Raw genomic sequence first — 21,388 nt, forward strand, 5'->3', positions numbered from 1 at the left:
CATGAAGTTAGCCTACTGGAAAACAGCACAAGTTAATTTAAGTTCTTCAGAAAACCCATTTCTTCAGCATTCTATCACACAGATAATAACTTGAGATGATACAATCAAATCTTTCAGCGACTTTACAACTAAAGCTGGATGAGAAAATAAATAGATAAAATGGAGGAGAGCAATCTGATAGGCACCAATCTTATTATGAGAAAATATTAATTAGCAGCCTAGACATCTGGAGGACAGAGGCATTTTCAAGCTTGATAGGCCTGAATAAGCATAGTCAATAATCAAGAAATGATTTGTTTCCACCTAGATAACTATTCTACAATTAGTATACACTGCCACTCCACTAGCTGAAACATGGTACTTTAGCTATGGCCTCCTTGTCCTAACAGGGGTGTTTCCAAAATGATACTGACTTTTTTCTCTCCGGTCCCACCCCCCATCCCTAGTTTGACAGAGACGAAGAAGGGCAGGTAGGCATGAAGATACTCTGTGTAATTCTGTGATTTCTACTAAGAGCAAAATCTTTACAGTATCATTCATGCCAAATTATCTTCTAACCTCTAATACATGTTTTTATACTTATATTCAGTGAAAACAATATTTAAAGACATTATATTTAAAAACAGAACAGAGCTTAGAGTAAGATTAGAAAAAACACAAGTTTACGTTTAGAAAACCCGTGTTCAAGTCCTAGTTTTTGTCTCTTAGTGGGTAAGTGAATTTGGGCAAGCTTTCTAACCTCCCTGAGCTTCAGTTTCCCAATCTATAAAATAGGGATAATAATTCTTGCCTTTTCTACCTGACAAAATTGCTTCAAGTATTAATGAGGCAAGTATATATGAAAGTGATTTATAAGTGTTATCCAAATTCATTTATTCCGTAGCAATATCAATAAGAGCAATAAAAAGCATTGAGAACTTCCTCTGTGTCAGGTACTGGGCTAGGGCCTTTATATGTATTCTCTTCCAGTGATGATAATAATATTAATAATAAACAACAATACTTATAATTTATTGACATTTATTAAACATTTACCCTGTGCCCTGTACTAGATCATAGGCAGACAGAAAAAACAAACTAGATTCTAGATCTTGTGGATCTCACTGGTAGGTGATACTGATGGGCTAAGAGGATAAAAGAAGGAGCTACTAACTCTGCCTAGGTTACACAAATTCCAGCTTTAAACAGCATTGAAATTAGCTGTCAAAAGAACAGATCCATGGGGAGAAACTGTTTTCAGATGGTTCACTCTGCAGGACTACCCACTGCATAACTATAGTGGGCAGAATGTGAGTTCAGCCCCAAACTGGAATTCCAGTTTTACAATTTACCATTTAAGATGGATTATTATGAATAAATAAGGGTTTACCAGACCAAAAAATGTTAAGTACTTAAGGCATTCCAGGGAGAAGGGATGAGTGCAAAGACACTTAAGTGTGAAAGAATAACATATGTTTAGAGAATAATGAAAAATCAGAAGTCTTCCAGAAATTTACCTTGTCTATCTGTCCCATTAACTCTACTAAGGTAAAGCAGTAGCAAAGATTACATAGTTGAATGGATAAAGAACTGAAGATTGGCAGAGTAGTTATGGAAGACCAACAAGGAACCACAAAACTGAAGGTGCTGGGAGAAAATACTTGCAAATCATATATCTGCTAGGAGATTTGTATCTAGAATATATAAAGAACTCCTACCACTGAATAATAAAAAGATAAATAACTCAACTAGCAAATGGAGAACTGACCTGAAGAGACAGTTCTCCATAGGTGATATACAAATGGCCAGTGCAAAAGTGAAAAGATGCTCAATATCATTAGCACTCAGGAAAATACAAATCAAAACCATAAGATACCACTTCACACCTTCTAGTATGGCTATAATCAAAAAGACAGCTAACACATGTTGGCAAAAACATGAGAAAATTGGGATCCTCATACTATGCCAAAAGGAATTTAAAACACAGCCACTTGAGAAAACACTCTGGCAGTTGTTCAAAAGATTAATCATAGAATGATATATCACTCAGCAATTCCACTCTTAGGTATAAACAAAAGATAAATGAAAACATGTTTATGCAGACACTCGTACATGAATGTTCATAGCATAATTATTCACAATAGCCCCAAAGTGGAGACAACCCTAATGTACATAAATGGATGAGTGAATTTTTATAAAGGTGGTATATTCATGGAATGGAATATTATTTAGTTGTAAAAAGGAAAGAAGTACTGGTACATGCTACAGTGTGGGGGAACCTTGAAAACACCATGCTAAGTAAAAGAAACCAGACACAAAAGACTACATAGTGTATAATTCCATTTACGTGAAATATTCTGAATAGGCAAAACTATAGAGGTAGATAGTAGACTAATGATTGTCACAGGTTAAGAAAGAGATTATCAGTAGATGGGGAATGACAGCTAATGGATACAAGGTGATAATACAGATAATAATGTTCTACAATGGACTGTGGTAATATTTGCAAAACCTTGCAAATATGCTAAAACTCAATCGAATTGTACACTTAAAAGGGATGAATTTTATGATAGGTGAATGATATCTCCTTAAAGCTGTTATTTTGAAAAGTGAAGGTGTTAGGAAGGGTATGATTTGATGAATCACCATAGGATGGGGTTTAAAAGATGTTAACAACCTAAGACAATAGCATGAAGCCAAAGGATGCAAGTTTTCCATGAGAAATCACCACAGTTGTAGCAGTAGTAAAGGAGTGAGGGAAGTGAAAGAATCCTTGAGTTCATCAATTATTACTTAAGCAAACCCTGGTTCTTACTTGAGTACAAGTATTTTGCACTGCTAACGCAAATGAGAATCATGAATTCTCCTGGGATTTAGTCAAGATTCTAGGAATCCAAGTGTATTAGGTATCAAAATTATTTCCAGGCACTTTCTTCAACAGCCTTGTTTCCTGGAGCCTATTTACTGGAGACAAATAATCTGCTAGAGCAGATCAAGCCAACCAGATGGGCACCTTATTTGGCACACTCATTACTTCTGATTAATGACGTTTCCTCTGATACCTTCCCTGTTTGGTTCAAATGGAAGGAAAATAAATGGAGATTTATTATGCACCTTACTGTTCCATAAATTGTTGCATTTAATCTTCACATCTACTACCCACATTACAGATAAGGAAACTGGTCCAGAGAGGACAAAGACTTTCCCAAAGTCACACAACTAGCTGTAAGTGGTAAATCTTAGATTCTACTTTTAGCCTAAACTCATGTCCTTGCCACTACAGTTGTGTACTGGGGTATCCTTCAGAGTGAGACTTCTTTAAATAGTTTCTCCCCATGGATCTATTCCCCTGACAGCTACTTTCAATGCCTTTTGAAGCTGGAGCTTGTGTGATTACTAATTTTAAAACAATGATAACATTTAACCATTAAACACTTCTCTAGCTTGTTCCCTTGACAACCACACACCTAAGATTAGATACAAAAAAAAAAAAAAAGAAAAAGTCCCTGTTAGTACTTGGACTTAAAAATCTCAGTTAGTGAGAACACAATTTTTAATAGACTTTTAAAGAGAGCGTACAAAAAAATAAAAATGAATAAATAAAGAGAGCGTACAATGTTTTTCAATAGCAATATGGAATAGTACCACTATACTACCGCAGAAAATATAACATGAAAAAATCAGTTAAAGAAAGAACAAACTCTCAGGTTACTCTCACATTTCCATTCCCACCACCAGCCTAGACCAACAAAGGCCGAGCTAAAACATGACACAGCCAAGTGTCAGCATTCTTATGATTCTAATGTTTCAGCATTCTTATGATTCTAATGTTTCAGCATTCTCTTCTTTCAGCATACGTAAAACATCACCTAGGAACTTGTTAGAAATGTGCATTTCTGGGTCCCAGCTCGAGAGTTTTTGAATCAAAAAGTTTTTGATTCAAAAACTCTGGGGTGGGGCACAATACTCAGTTTAACAAGCCCTCCTCCCTGTGATTCTGATATGGAATAAGATCTGAGGACTACTGTTCTAAATCTTTTTGACTATACTAGAGTGGCTTTCATTATTTGATTTAAAGTAAATTTTAAAAATTAGCAGGACCACAAAAATGGGCTTTAATCCATGACTATGGTCATGGATAGGGCAGAAGTATTATAGTGGAGGGGGTGAGTCTCTTTTTCTTTAGAGAAAGTACTTTTATGTAACAAAAAAACCTCTTCCTTTCATGTTTTTCCTGTTTGACCCCTCATTCTCCTCCTCCCATACTCTTGTAAAACCAACAGTTAAACCATTTATGTAGAACTTAAGATTCTGGGAGATGGGAAGCTTTTTTCCTTCCTGGCCCTCTCATTTCTGTTGATGAATGAGGAACCATAAAATCCAGCTCCCATTAGAAACTGAAACACAGGGAAAATGAGATTTCAATGAATCACAGATGGGAACTTGAAGAAAATTTAGAAATCTGCTTCCCAAGAGTCATATTTTAGAGATAAGAAAAATGAATCCCAGAGAAGTTAATTGGCCACATAGCAAGTACAAGCCTCTTTCTCTCATTAAGCTATATACTATACCATATACTGCTTGACCATAATGGTTCTTGGCCAACGATATGCATGAAATTGATCTGGGGAGATTTCTTTCACCAATATATTTAGAAGGATTTATTTTCCTTACCTTAGTAAGCTGAGAAGATTGATATAACTTAACTATATCTAAAATAAATTTATGGACTTCGAGCATTATACTATATTCTCTAAGTCAGCAACACCCACAGAGGTCAAGGAGTGTCCACAGTACTCAGAAGTACTTGGACTGCTTAGCCCTATGTTAAACAGCTCCATATCGCACTTCTTGGTGTTCTTTTGGCTTTCTATTGTTTTTATGTTCTTTCCTTTGATGTCAGTTATTACTTCTTGCATGTATCAGTGTGTTTGCCTCCAGAAGCCCTCAACCCTTCTCCTATATCCACAATTTTCAATGTGAGCTGAGACACCAAATAAATACAATCTCAAGAACTATGATAAAGGTGATGGGAAAATAGGTTGTGAGTAAGGAACTAGAAAATTTAATGTGGGGACTTTGTGATATTTACCCTTCCTAAGACAAAATGAAAAGCCAACGTTGCCAGATACAACATTCTGTAAGAAAGTAGCACAAGAGCAAAATCTCCCTTACACAAACGCAATAAACAATGGATTCAGAATATCTTTTAACATCAGGAAGGCATGCAATTTCCCCCCTCAAGGTTTCTCCTCTGTTTGTTTACTTTTTTTTAATTAGTAAACTTTATTTTTTAAGAGCAGTTTTAGACTTCCCTGGTGGTCCAGCGGTCAAAATTCCACGCTTCCAATGTGGGAGTAGTGCAGGTTTGATCCCTGGTCAGGGAACTAAGATCCCACATGCCAATAAATATATCCCAGTACAGCCAATAAATAAAATAAAATAATTTTTACAAATTAAAAAATTTTAAGTTTTAAGGTCACAGCAAAGGTATACAGGGTTCCCATAAATCCCTTGTCCACACACAGGCACAACGTCTCCCACTAGTGACATCCCACACCATAAAAACCCTGGGTGGTTTTTGAAGCTATGTAAATAATGTAAAAGGGGCAGTGAACTTACCTGTAACACCACAGAACTGTGGGTATTGCTGGTAAAGATGCGTGTGGTTCCTGCCTTGGAAGACTGCAAATGGGAGGAGAGGCCCATTTCGCTGCTTCCAAGGGACAATTTCATGTGCTGGTCTTCCTCTTCCACTAGAGATCTGAAAAGGTTTTTAAATCAGAAGGAAAACCAAATGAAAACATGTCATATAATTCACAATAATGAGATGATTTAAAGAAACACTTATCTGATTATGTACCAATCATCTGACTATGGAACACACGTGAATGCTGTTGCATTGTATTTTAGGCTTATATCACTCTATATCACAATAGATATATATTCGTAAAAAGCATTCTGAGATCAGAAGAGATAAATGAGAACTGAGAAGTCAACCTAACAGCTGACTCAAAACTATAATTACAAAGGGTTTGCTTTTTCAGTGCCAGAGTAATTGCTCTGGGATTGTTTTGTTTAGGTAGCAATACCATCGAATTGTATTTGCAGTTAAAATTAATTTGGAATATCTACTTTTAGAAATAAAAATAATATCTGTCATTTATTGAACAGTCACTGTATATCAGATACTTGTCAAGAAATTTACACACATGATCTCATATAATCCTCAAAGCAATCCACTGCAATAATATTACTATCATCTCCTTTTTATTAAGGGGAGGGAAAATGAGCTACAGAAGGGTTAAAAATTACTTACCTAAGGTCACAAAATTAGTAAAGTGACTGGGACAGGATCTGAATCTAAACACAGTTTCCAAATTTCAAAGATCCCATAAATAAAAAACAAAGATTAACTGTGATATACTATACATTACTTCCTCTCATGTTACTGTAGTTCTAATCAACCCCAACTGAACAAACAGTTTTACACATGAGGGAATTCCCTGGTGGCCCAGTGGTTAAGACTCTGTGCTTTCACTACTGAGAGCCCAGGTTTGATCCCTGATTGGGAACTAAGATCCCACAAGATGCAGGGTACAGCCAAATTTTTACACATGAAATAAGTTCTTTTTCTTGGAGTATCTCTCACCAAATAATCACTTGGGATTATTTAGCTAAATACCTTCAGTGTGGGCTTCCCTGATAGCTCAGTTGGTAAAGAATATACCTGCAGTGCAGGAGACCTGGGTTTGATCCCTGGGTTTGGAAGATCCCCTGGAGAAGGGAAAGGCTACCCACTCCAATATTCTGGCCTGGAGAATTCCATAGACTGCATAGTCCATGGGGTTGCAAAGAGTCGGACATGACTGAGCAACTTTCACTTTCACTTTCCTTCAGCTTTGTGGTTTTCCATCTTTCCAAACAAATAAATAATGAAAATAATAAGTATATACATCACATTGGCAATTTTTCAGGGGCCATAAAAAGCACTAGAGAACCTGTAGTCAACAGGTCATTTAGTTTCACAGAAAATGGCAAAACAATAGTTACAAGGCCTCAGGTTACACTAAAAATTGACCATCATGTACAACCTTTCATTATTCCTTAGACTAGGCAACTTCTGTTTACTTAGGTATGTATTGCTTTAATTCTTTCTGAATCACCTGCCTAAGAGTGGGGAGCCTGTGGCTCTGAACGGGTTTGTGCATTCATGATACAGACTACTAAAATGGACATTAGGAAGGGAAGAAGGAAGAATGGATTTTCAAGTGACAGAACTCTGTCTTTTTCCTATTTCTTTCTAACTTTCTGAAGGTTGAAGCATTGGTTTCTCTAACTCAGGTCTATCCAATACCATAAAGATTTCACCTTTCCCCCTACCATACCTATAGTCTACATTGATCAGTTTTAACAGGAAAAAAAGTTTTAAGACTATGCTTTTAATAAAGTTTGTGCTTTCTGAATTCCAACACCAACCAAATGGCTTTAAATCCTGCAATAATTAGCAAAAATCCTGGCCTTCAGGGTGAGGTCATTTCTTCTTAACTATATTAGAGCCATAGTATAACCAAAAAATGAATTAATAATATATAACCATGTTTTATTCAACTCTCATGGATATTTAATAAAGAAGAGGAAAATTTGAACAATATTTTAATAAGCATAAAAAATGAATATAGCTTTCCACTAGTTTCGGAAATAGCTTTTTAAAAGCATTAAATTATATACATGATATATAGCCTACACATACTCACAGATACTTTTAACCAGTTTCTGCAGACAGACATTTATAATTACAGAATCAAATGGAAAAGTGGCAAATAGATTGATGGTAACCAATATCCCTAACCAGAAAAAATCCATTCATCCAGGATTATTTTAATGGGACATTCAAGCAGAATGTTTCAATAGTTTCTGTATTCCCGACACAGAACCTGGCACATGAGAGGTTTAATATATCATCATTTCTGTGGGTCAGTCCAGAGACATTTATTTATCATGCAATGCTTTAAAGGACCATCAATTATCATTTTATAGAACCACAGATGTAAACAGGACAGTAGTAAAGCTGAAACCGCACTGCCCCTATGACACATCCTGGAAATTGCTTTTTTTGAATAAACTGCAGACAACCACTTGCTTCACGTCAGTGGTCTCTTGCTCCTAAAATTGAAAGGCAGAATGTGAAAATACAGCCCTTTCTTGGCAAGATAATTTGTCTGGCTTTCTAACTAATTACTTCAAAAGCTAAAGAAGGCTTTACTAAAATCATCTTCTCCACGACTTTTTATCAACATCTTTTGACTTTTTAACATTCACAACACTCCCTATTATTTCTGCATCAGTAACACCACATGTCATGTCAACCTCAGCAGATTCAATACTCTCTTCTATCTCCTTTTCATTAAGTTTATTGACTGGATGTGAAGCGCACTGATCTTCAACATTGCAAGGAGGTGAAACCTCTCTGCAAACCCCAAGCCACAATTACATCAAACTATCCTTAAAGGAATGATATCTGAGTAATTCCAAGGACAAATAACATTTTTTAATCTTATTTTTTTCAAGTTATATTGGTTAGAAGCGAAACAAGGACTAGTGGCCCTCAAGGGAGGGAGAGGAATCAAGGGGATTTTTGCCTCCCACCACCCCACGCCCATGCTTGGCCGTGTCTGGGCACATTTTACATGGTCGCTAGGTGGAGGCGGGTTGCTCCTCTCATCTAGTGGGACACATGAAACATCCTACATCACACAAGAAAGGTCTCCACGTCAAAGTTGTACTCAGGCAAAAATTTCAAGAATGCCAAGGTTGAGAAACCCTGATAGAGAGACATAACCTCCTCAGGACAATTTTTCTAAAGAAATTTCATGTTCTAAATAACTTCTCAGTCTGAGAGTTAACTCCATGAGGTAATGCTAGCAGTCAGAAACACAGTGGGATTATTAATTACCACTATCTCTTGTAAGACTACCTCATAACAGAATATCTCTGCTCTCCTCCAGTGTATCAATTTGAAAAATCAGCTGTTTATGGGAGATAAGTAGATAACAGTTTTAAAGTTAATAAGACAATTATGCTTCCTAGGTGGCGCTAGTGGTAAAGAACCTTCCTGCCAATGCAGGAGACATAAGGAGACGTAAGAGACGCTGGCTTGATCCCTGGGTCCAGAAGAACCCCTGGAGGAGCGTGCAGCAACCCATCCTGTATTCTTGCCTCTTCCCATGGACAGAGGAGCCTAGAGGCTACAGTCCACAGGGTCACAAAGAGTCGGACACAACTGAAGCAACTTAGCATGCACACGGGATTTTGTTCTTTGCAAACTCATATAAGAATCATTCCTAACTCTGCTTAAAACAAATGTTATTTGGGGAGAAAGAAAACAATTGGTATTTGGATTCACTTTTACATGCCAATTTAGAATTAAGCTAACTCCGTCCAAATAGTCCCATTTCATCAAAACTGTTCAATTATTCATGGGTAAGATTGTGTTCATCAATTTTCTTTTGAAAGTTCAATCTTTTTCTTATAACGTCTATACATTACTACCACACCTTTCCCATCCACCCCACCACCACTGGACACATCTTATTTCCTAAACATTGACCAACCACAGAGCACAAAAGCAATCTTCTACAAAGTGTGCTTAAATCAGTCAACTGTACTTGCTCAAAGGGAACAATTACTTTTTTGAAGAGCATTAGGTAGAGAAAGAAGCACTGTTTGATCATCTTATTAAAAGCATTACAAAGGTGGTCAAACCAAACATACACAGACTATGGCATTTTTTATACTGTTATTTGAAGACAAAGGAAATAGACAATCTACGCAATTGTCACACGTTGCCAGGGTGACACTAACATTGTAATGCTGTCTCAAAGCCGTCCATATTTTAAAAAATGACCCCAAGGGAAACAGGTGTAAATGATATAAGGACACAATTCATAAATATACAAATACAAATAATTAACAGGTAGAAAATGCTCAACTCCAACCTCATTAGTATTACAGAATATGCAAATTAAAGCAAACCCCTACACTTAAAAGAGTAGAGAAGATATATTCTCAAAACTGCTAGTGCAAACATGTATTAAGCCCTTGCCATCTGTGTGGCACTATTTATTCAATGGATTTTTTAATGAAAATTTAAAAACCATCAAATGTACAAATTCTTTTTACACTGAACACCATGTCAGTGAAGGACTGTGTATTACTAGGAGGTCGGCTACAGCAAGAGTGGTCTGTCAATCTGGCTCAAATATGTTTCAACAATGAAGAGCTCTGTAGAGCTAATAGTCTGGTAGATGTTCTGTGAAGAACCGTGTACTCAGAATTCACAATAGCAGTCAGGTTTGTTGGTATGTCATATGGGGACGGGAAGAGTATCTCATAATTGCATCATTTCACTCCAAAGCCTCAAATAGTCTTAGAACACTCATCAATTGCAATAAAACATGCTGATAGGATATATGTAAGACCATCAGAACAGGTGTCAAGTTGTTCCTTTCCTTGTTTTTATTTCTGAGGGAAAAAAATAAGTGAATCAGAAAAAAAACTAGAAAAGTAGAAGTATATCAATGCTTTTCTCTCTTTAGTTCCCAATCAGTTTCACAGCACTTCTTATTGTTTGTGACTATTACATTACAAAGCGATTAAGCCTAACAATGTATGTAATTCTAATAATGTAATAGCACTATAACAAAAGAACAGGGGTTTCTGAGTTGGTGTCAAAAGTATTATTCAAATACTGGAATTTCCCAGAGTAATAATATCATTATAATCGAAAGTCAGTGCCACTGGGTTGGTGTGCAAGTACAGCAACAATAACAAAACAAAAAGAAAAGTCATGAATGGTGTAACGACACAACAAGTCAGGTTGGTTAATCAAGGCACTGACTCATGCTTTCCACCACCCGTCTCCCAGAAAAATAAAATACATATTTCTCACACTCACAATTTAAAAAGAAAATCAAGAAAAAGGCTTTCTTCAAAGAAGAACTCCCCCGCCATTTGTTTTTCTGCTCTGAAACAGAGAAGTGTCTGCTAGCAGCAGCATTTGCTAAATGAAACATTTCTTGTGATAAAGTTGCATTGGCAGGTGGGGGAAAAATTCAGCCACCTGTTCTCACACTCATTTGAATTTGAGTGCTAAATCCGTCAAGGTATTTCCTTCCCCCATGAGAAATAAATTAAAAACTTAAGATAGTATTAGTCATTTCCCATTGATTTTTCTATAGATTCAAAATATGCATTCTGCATTGAATTCTAAAGATATTAATAAGCTTCCTACCTCAAAAATTTAGAACTCTCCTTCACCACCCCATCAAAACCTGAATCATATGCATGCACACACACACATGCACTCAACTTAATGACATTAAGAAAAAAAAGAAAGTACTTTTAAAAATCAGAAAGAAATTTTCCAATTCATGAAGTAAGTTAATATATATATAATAAACCTGGTATTTTCTTTAAAAGAAAAACCTTTAAAACCTAAAATATTTAAATATATGTCCCAACTAAAATGATCATTTATGGTACCACTGCACAAGGAAGTTATAAACATCATAGCAATTCCTCTTAAGAAAGTGTAAATTAATCACTATTTCAGAAACTATGGAGAATGTATCTTCTTAAGAAGGTGCCTGCCTCAAAGAAGGCAAGAAAGATGAAGCTTTTGTTATTTGTATTTTTTAATGACATAAGTACATTATTCTCAGATTGCAATAAATCTGCTAACGGAAATCTTTAGCATAGATGATATAAAATAGCTGCTAAACTTTCCAAGGCTTTCTTTTCTGCTGTAGCAATACCAGAGCCCACAAAAGAAGAGAAAAAGTTCAAGGTGATAGTGTCAGACTCTAAAGCAATTTTCCAAAGTAAAGAAGCTTCTTTATATGCAAATGTATGTCACATTTAAAATAAAATCACATTAATAAATAACTGATGTCAGTTTTAACATAGGAATAAGATCATCTACTCAGCACCTGCTGTGTACTAGGCAGAGTGCCAAACATGTTCTCTGTGCTGCTTAATCCTCGTAACAATCCCATTTTAAAGACAGGAAACTGAAGCTCAGTGAGTTTAAGGCCTCACGATGAATCTGGTAACTATGAGTTGAACTTGAATCTGATTCCACAGCCCACATTGTTCCCACCACACCCAGCCTAAAAAACAGAGCAGAGAGTACAGGCCATGAAGCCTCAAGATGGACATTCCAATGTTTAATTTATAGACATGAGGATTGTTCTGTTACAGGGAACCAATTTGTTGGCTGAATTAGTTCAGGCTAAAATTAAGCACTTTTATCACTACTTCCATAACAACCATACCAATGTTAAAAACCTCTCCATGCCATTCTCCCAACACATCTGGGGTTGGGAGGGAGCATATCCTAGGATATAACTCAGATCAAATTTAGGGAGAACTCGACATTACTGATACGAACATCTAAAAGAACAGATTCTGAATTCCAAAGCCATCCAATAGCCATCACAGAAATAGCACTATGACACAGATGAGGGAATTGGGCTAAACAAATGGGATGACAAATGATATTCCACTCTAACTGGATGAAAGTTAATTATCCAAACCATAAAGCATTTGCATTGAATATCTCAATCCTATTCTTGAAACACTTTCAATTTAATGTTTGCTCCCTCTATCTATATTTCAAAACTTTAGTCTTCCTTCATCTTTTAAAATCCATATATCAATTAAACTACATCAAGTCTCATGCACCTAGGCTAGAAAATTCTACTGTTTGGAAGCTTGGTTTGTATAAATTTCTCATCATATTTGGATGAAAGATATAGATAGAAAGTGAAAGTCGCTAAGTCGTGTCCGACTCTTTGCAACCCCATGGACTATACAATCCATGGAATTCTCCAGGCCAGAATACTGGAGTGGGTAGCCGTTCCCTCCTCCAGGGGATCTTCCCAACCCAGGGATCGAACCCAGGTCTCCCACATGGCAGGCGGATTCTTTACCAGCTGAGCCACCAGGGAAGCCCCAATGGGTAGTTAAATAGATAGATGGTAGATAGATGGATAGATAGATACCTGAAGTAGAAACAAAAAGAATACGCAAAAGAATGAGTTCTACTTGAAACTAATATAACATTGTAAATCAACCACACTACTTTTTAATAAATGAATTCTAAATGCTGATTCTGTATTTACTACCTAAAAAAGTTAAGTCTCAGTCAAAACTCCCTTGCCTTAAGAAGCCCTATAAAGTGAGAGAGTACACAAGTGGTATTGGTGGGAGGCAGACAGCAACATAGACAGATAGTTTGAGTGAACAGCACAGACTCCCATCACAGTCAATACTTTCCTTCCCAGCACCCAGAAGAAAGAGTTATAACCCCCTGAAAGGATGCTCCCTACCCCACTACAGCCAGCACCAGCCCAGCTATGAAGAAGTTGAGCTATACCTGAGGTCAGGAGCATGCCTTCTCCTCCTTCAATCCCCAAATGAAGAAACTGGAATGGGAACTCTGACATCCCGGCCACCTCTCTATAAAGGAGCTTTTTGCTCCCAGAGGATTTATTAACCAAGGTGTCATTTTACTCCTATTATCTGTAGCTCACTAACATTGAACTTTGAATATGGTGCTACGGTGTGTTTCAAGGGAAAACCGTATTATTAAAGACTTGGGCTTTTACCTGCCTAAAATTTCAGTTTATGAAATATTCAAACATCCAAGTTATCCAATTTTAGAGTTTATTATAAAGGCAGATTCCACAAGCTCAAAACCAATTAGAAATCACTGAGAAATCTCTCTGGGATCAGGAGGAATCATTAATCAAGTGGTAAAAATCTAATCCGTTTCTGTCTTTTCTGAATTTCCTAGTTATATTCAACTTTGTGAAGTCAATAATTCATGACCATGTCTTAAGGGAATGTTTATTTCTCTTTTAAAAGGAAACAAGATAATAAAAACAAGGAGTAAGACTTTCCAACTTAAAAGTAATAGCCAATTGCACTTCATGTTTTAAGAATAACAACTGGCAGCTCTATGAGTCCCACTGATTCTATCTTCATAGACTATAATAAACGTAACAAATCTCATTCTTGATTTTGCAGTGACCTAGAGGCATCCCTAATTATTTCAATGAATATATCAAATCAATCATTTAGATATGTTTAATATGATTTCTTTAAATCAATGTTTTATTATGACAGCCAATGTTTTTAAGAGAAAAGAAGGTAATACAACAAGAGAAATCAGAAGATAAAATCTTAACCCCAAGAGTCTGGGAATCACACTAAGGATAGTTCTCCCAAGCCTGTCTCAGATATGAAGCTTGGAGAAGCAAAAAGTCTAATTTTAGTACAATTTTTCATATTGTAATTATTTTCCATTTTGTACATATTTGCCTCACCATTAAAGTTTCTCTTTTGTTTTGTTCTTGTTTAAGATATTTATTTATCTGGCTGCCCCAGGTCTTAGTTGTGGCATGTGAGAGGGATCTAGTTCTCTGACCAGGCATCAGACCTGGGTCCTCTGCATTGGGAGTGCAGTCCTAGCCACTGGACACCAGGGGAGTCCCCTGTTTCGTTTGTTTGTTTTTTGGTCGAGCCCTGAAGCATGTGGGAATTATAGTTCCTCAAACAGGGATGGAATCCATCCCCTTTGTATTGGAAGCAAAATCTTAACTATTGGATTACCAGGGAAGTCTCATCATTAAGGCTTTTTAAATGAAACTTTGCTATAAGACTTTGTTATCCATCTTGTACAATGCTTACCATAAAGAAACACAACTCGACCTTAAGTTCTTAGGTTGTTAGAAGATGAAAAAAACCTTGACTGTCACAGTTCACTCACCTATCTACACATTCAAGTGTATTCTAAGAGAAGAAATGCAGAAATGGCTTCTGATTTTTCTCCTGAAATGCCATCCAGAACCTCCACTTGACTACAGTCCTAGAAAACTATTTTAACTAAGATCACTGTATTGGTCAGTTGCATTCAACATCACAATACAATTTCATGATCTAGCTACAGATGGCTCTATTAATATGAGTAACAAAAATTGCTCTATAAAAATACTTTCATAAGATTTTGTCCACTGTGTAGGAAGGAGTCTTTTGAATAAAGTATTTATGTACCATGACTATATTTGCTTACCCCAAATATTAAGTATTCTTGATAAAACTAGTAATGACTTCCTGGAAGGCAGACTGGTTATTTTTTTTAAGAGAGCAGATGCAAATTATAATTCATTGAGGAGTTTGCCACTTTGGGGGTAAGGTGTTTCTTTTTAGGAACATAATGGTCTCTGGCTTAAAGAGTTTGTATTCTTGGGTAGAACTCAAAAAGAGTCAAAGCAGACCATATCATTTAAACAGTATGACCACAGGCATCCAATACTCACATTTCCCAGTCAACTAAGTGGGAATTCTGAATAGAAGCTAACTGGAGCATTTTCAGACTGTGTATGTATGTGTCTTGCTGAAGCAATCTATGAATTGTGAAGCTGTAATGAAGTACTGCCTCAAACTGTTTGTGACATATATAACTGAAGGATATTAAGCAAGAGAGAAGCATTCCCTTCCTTTCCTTCCTTCCATACTGTCCTTTAAACTAGCGTTTCATACCTCAATTTATAATTTCTGACTCTCAAATTGCAGGTGAGAAGGAGGCAAAGAAGAGTCACCAAGTAGATGAGGAGAACAGGGTCAAGGTGTCAAGTTTGCTCAGTTAGTTGGAAAATGCTAGCCTAAATGCTATTCCCCCTCAAATCACCCCATCTATAATAAGCTATTTCTTGAAGCAATAAGTCATTTTTAAATGTCCAAAATCCAATAATTTTATAGATCATGCTTTAAGGAGAAAATTGGCTTATTTAAAGATACTCTCAATGGAAAACTCTGACTACATAGTTCTTAATGATCATTCCTGGAAGCTTAGTCAGTCAGAAGAAAGTTTAGGAATCTCAAATGTATCTAGATGTCATGCATTCAAGAGAGACATAGATAGGATATTCTGGATTCTAAAAGAAAAGTGTTATCATCAAAATATTTCAGTCATCTTTGACTCCTGGTTCTCTCCCATCTCTGATGTCCAGGCAACTGACAAAGTACTACTAAGTGTCTCTCTAGTACGCATCTATCTTTCACCACCTCTCCACCCTCACTGTCCCTGCCACACTTTGGGTATCTATTACTTCTTCCTTGGATTTGGTTATTAACATAAATCACATATTTGTTACAGTACAGCTTCTTCACATACTGCGGCTGTATTTATAGCTCTGAAAGTCACTTCCTTGCTCAAAAGTATTCAGTGACTTCTCTCTGCTTGCTGAACAAAAGTCAAATCTTACACTCTTGGATTCCAGGCTTTTTAGACTAGCCCTCTTTAACTAGTTGTACATTCTGGCAAATAATTCAAAGCAAAAATATATTTAATGATTGAGAATAAAAATCTAAATTTATTCACAAACTATCAATTGTTTTGCTTAGAATATGTTGTTTTCATATGTTAGTAACTGCTATGCTTTTTTTTCTACTGTTAACCAAGCAATGTATAAAAGCATTTGTTTAAAATAGTTCTGATAGAAGGGAAAGCTAGTTAATTTAAATTTAATATCTGCTGGGAGTTCCCAGATTGCCCAGTGGTTAAGACTCAGTGCCATGGCCCCGGGTTGAATCTCCAGCAGAGGAACTAAGACCCTGCAAGCCAAGGAACACAGCCAAAAAAAAAAAATTTATCATCTGTTAAACCTTTGCATTTGGTCTAGCCTCTTTAAGTATAAAACAATTCAGAACATAAGTAAATGTGCGTGATTTTTTGAGTATTGATCTTAAATTTACTTCTCCTAAAACCTAGTCAGATTTCTTTTTATCTTAGTCAGTCCTTTCTGTTTTCAAACTATACACAGAAAACACATTATCATTTAGGTGCAACCATACTAGTTTTAAAACATAAATTTGTCTAAAATACTTTTCCCCATCATGGTAATGGACATGTGAAAATAAGCCAAATAACTCTTAACTTTAAGAGTAGTTGCTGCCTTGGATGAGATCATAATCTTACTTTCTTTATCAGATTACAATTTGATGAACCATGACTAAAATATTCTGGTCACTGGTAAATTGCTTCTGCTAAAATTACTTTCAGTCTGAGCCAGCATCATGGTATTTATCAGTAAGCAAGGAGCAGAATCAGGATTTTGGATTAGCTCTTTTCATAGGAAAGATAGCTGTAACTTACTCTCTAATAAGACTGTAATATATTAGATTCCTCTATATATGAAATGAAGATATGCAACACATTTTTAAGTGAAATAATTTGCACAAGGCTACAGATCTAAAAATTACTCTCTCTGAATTTGTTGACCAACACAACATTTGAACACCTGCTATGTGCCAGGCCCTGCACTAGGAGATAGGTATAAAAGAGCAGGTGAGATACTTGCTTGCAAAGAGATTACAGTAAAAGAGATAATCACTTTGCAAAGGACTAAAATTTTTTTTTAGGACTAAATGTTATAAAAATAATAATAAATTATCAACATTATCTACTAACAAATTCCACATTTCATAATTTATATAAGCTACAGTAACAAAACTAATTACACACTTGTTCCCTGGTACAGAAGCGTATCAGTTCATATTTAGCATATAAGGGCCAAATTTAAAAAAAGTAAAGAACACTGAATTTCCTTACTGTTATTTAATTTGAAAGGATTATCCATCCCAGATCAGGCTGTCTGCAAGGCTAGATCAGCAATCAAATAATATCCACTATGCAAAAATATAATCTGTAATTATAATTACAGGAAAGAAAGCCAAACGTATGATGATTGATGGTATATCACATCATTTGAAAAAAAGTCTCTAATTGTATCTATATACTTCAGCAATATGCCTACGAAAGATATGCTAATGAGCCAGGTCACTGGTCTACTTAAGATGAAAATTTTGGTTCCAGTTCCATGAACCTTTGTTTAGCTGTGAATCATTCAGAAATGATCACACACGCACATCCTTTGAGGGAAAATACTCATAATGAATAAAATGACTTCAATTTGGTGATGCTAAGGAACTGCCTATTGGATAATCTACTTACAACCCAGAATATCCATATACTTTTCAAAACTGTATTTCAAATTTTTTAAAGAATGTTGTTTTTTTAAAAATATTTATTTACATGCCTGTGTGAGCACTTAGTTGCAGCATGAAGGATCTTTCATCTTCGTTGGGATCTCTAATCTTTGTTGCAGCATGTGGGATCTTTAATTGCAGCATGTGGGATCTAGTTCCCTGAACAGGGATCAAACCTGTCCCCTGCATTGGGAGCATGGAGTTTTAGCCACTGGACCACCAGGGGAGTCCCTCAAATATTCTGTAGGTCCACCCAAACTAAAGGTAGGTCAAACTGAGTTAAGCAGGAAAATGGTTCAATGCAATACAAGAGAAAAATCTCTAGCATAATCACATCTATAAAGAGAAATCTAGTTGAGGTTTTTGTAGTAAACTGCTTTTTAACATTAATTTGTAATACAATTGATGAAACAGGATGAAATAATAAAAAGGAAATATAAACTAAGACTGGTTAAATCATCAAATACAAATGTATACAGATGGCAGAAAACTGACCAGACTTAAATATCACATTCTCTTTCTAGGTACAATGGTATGACAAAGAATGATTTCTAAGGTTCCTCCCAGCTCTTGGATTCAAAGAATCCTGAATAAGATACTTAGGCTCTTTTTAAGATGCCATGTTCTGATCTCACAGGTCAGTGACAAGCACTATATTTTTAAAACCAAACAAACAAAAAAACCCAAAGAGTGAAAATAGATGTTACAGGGCAAGTTGTAAATGAACAAAGGTCATTTAGAATTTGTAGAAATATCCTCAGTGAGACACTTTCAAGTGGGGAAGGAGGAGGAGGGAGAAAGGAAGGACAGAATGATGGCCAAGGCACTAGTTTAGCCCAGTCGCCACCAACAGATGAGCTCGCCACTTTAATATATCATTCTTGTAATGTTTCATTTTCAAAATTGTATTGTTCTAAAATACCATATTCATGGGACTTGGTAGTCTGGTGGTTAAGACTCCATTCTTCTAGGGCAGGGGGCATGGGTTTGATTCCCTGGTTGGGGAACTAAGAGCTCACATGCTGAGCTAGCTGCCTGGCCAAAACAAACAAACAAAAAAATCCCCTGCAGTATTTTAAGTTTTTAAATCAAAATCTCAATCAAGTCCCTGCATCTTCCAATCTAATCACACGTGTCCTTAAAAATGGAAGAGAAAGGCAGAGGAGGAGGGGTCAGAGAGAGAGAGATGTGAAAAAGATTCTTGCCATTGCTGGCAGTGAAGATGGAGGAAGGGAGCCAGAAGCCAAGGAATGCTGGCGGCCCCTAGAAGCTGAGATCAACTATTGGATTACAGCCAGCAAGAAGACGGGGACCTTGGTGGTCCTACAGCTGCAAAGAACTGAATTCTGTCAGTGATCCAAATGAGCAGGAAATGCATGCTCCCCTAGAGCCTCAGAAGCAAACACAGCGCTGCCATCACCTTGATTTTAGCCCAGTGTGCAACAGCTACAGCGCTGTCAATAGCAGCTAATTACCAGGGGGAAAAAGGTGGGTGGCCAATGAAGGTAGAATAATACTTCAAAAGAAATAGGAAATAAGAGGTTAATCCCGGTATCATATCAGTTAAGTAAAGATTATTGCCCCAGTATTTTCCTGTAATTTCACCCCTTGACTGTACCACAAGGTAGAGCTATCTTGTTCCTATACCACCATCCAATTCAAAAAAGTGTATCTCATCTGTCATACCTCTTTGTTCTTCGAATTCTAGTGAGATATTTCCTAATTAGGAGATGGCATGAAAGTAGTAAAACTCTACGAAAACAAAAAGGCATCAGAGAAGCCAAGATTATTGAAATCAAGACCTGCATTTGAATTCTCACTTCGCCTCTTACTTGAAGTGTGACATTGAGCAAGTTAATTAACTTCTTGGAACCACCGCGCCCGTAGTGTAAAACAGGGAGAAGACTTACCTTTCTGGAGTGTTTGGGAGGCAGCTGACAAAGTGCTTGGCTTTTTTTTTGTTGTTGTTGTTGTTTTCTGGAAAAGGAAGGACTTACTACTTGCAACAAGTAAGGAGAACACCTGGAACCTTTCCCAAAGGAGTGTCTTCCCGGACAGCAAACTTCAGGAAGTTTTAACAAAATGCTTGTACTCTAATATTAGAACTCAATAAACTGTATTACATTTAACTATGCTAAACCAGCACATTTTAAAAATTGGAAATAAATACATTTCGTATGAAATTTATAATATCTGTTATAGAGGTAGATCAAGAGTTCTGAAAGTTGTTTTTATTTACACTGTTCTTACGGAAAGATATTTCATTTCTCCACTGAACCATATAAAAAGTATTGTACAAGTTGGCCATGCTCCTGTCTTACTATACCATAAATGTGATAAAACTGGGTAAAAACAACATACACCCTCATCATACACCCTAATATTTTACTATAGTAGGAAACATAATATAATTTTATGTTTCACTAAGATTATATCACATAGTCTGGGATCAAATTGCTGATGCTTTGTAAGGTAAAGATAGATACACTTGTGTGCACCTAAGCCCTGTCCAACTTAAAGGATGGTACTTCATTCTTGTTTAAAAAGGTGACTCTCAAGTTTAAACATAAATTACATAATTTTCCACCTTATGGAATATGCACTTCCTTTTTTGTTTAAAAACTGGGGTATATGGGAATTCCCTGGTGGTCCAGTGGCTAAGACTCTGCGCTCCTGATACAGGGGGGCTGGGTTCGATCCCTGGTCAGGGAACTAGATCCTACATGCCACAACTAAGACTCTATGCAGCCAAATAAATAAAAAATAAATGTTAAAAAATAAAAATTAAAAAAAATAAAAACTGGGGTATAACTGACATACATTATATTAGTTCCAGGTATACCACATAATGATTCAATACTTGTATATATTGTGAAATGATCACAATAGGAATATGCACTTTAAAATCTGTTACCTATATCCAATTCATATCTTCTCTGTTAGCCCATACACATTTCTCCTCTGTAGTATTTTTACCGTCATTAAATTATTATCATTACTGAAAGTATAGTAAACAAAAATGTTATTTAAACTTGTTTTGGTTTAGAATTTTCACAGCAGTAAAATAAACTAAGCAATTTAACTGTTTATAAATATAGGATGGAAGACAAAGAACAGTCATTTTGAATAACTGCAAGGACTATATCCATAATACCCAGCAGAGTTATGCCTGACACATACCAGGCAGTGAATAATTTCTGAATATCATAAACTCAATATACAGGTGATTGAAAAAGAACTGAGCTCTTTCAAAAGTAGATTGCTCAGTAGCTTCTTTATGTAGTTATGCCCAAGA

General features: G+C 36.2%; 1 protein-coding gene across 14 annotated transcripts in view; it reads right to left on the bottom strand.

Moving 5' to 3' along the window:
- Positions 1–21,388, bottom strand: part of KLHL13 (kelch like family member 13) — a 189,496-nt gene that overhangs the window by 30,262 nt on the left and 137,846 nt on the right. For all 14 annotated transcript variants that reach the window (XM_070462219.1, XM_020881545.2, XM_070462222.1 and 11 more), the window contains one exon: positions 5,602–5,743. In XM_070462219.1, coding sequence (XP_070318320.1) covers positions 5,602–5,743 — 142 coding nt within the window. The remainder of the gene's footprint in view (positions 1–5,601; positions 5,744–21,388) is intronic.

The sequence above is a fragment of the Odocoileus virginianus genome, unplaced genomic scaffold, assembly GCF_023699985.2.
Source record: "Odocoileus virginianus isolate 20LAN1187 ecotype Illinois unplaced genomic scaffold, Ovbor_1.2 Unplaced_Scaffold_1, whole genome shotgun sequence".
Classification (NCBI taxonomy): Eukaryota; Metazoa; Chordata; class Mammalia; order Artiodactyla; family Cervidae; genus Odocoileus; species Odocoileus virginianus.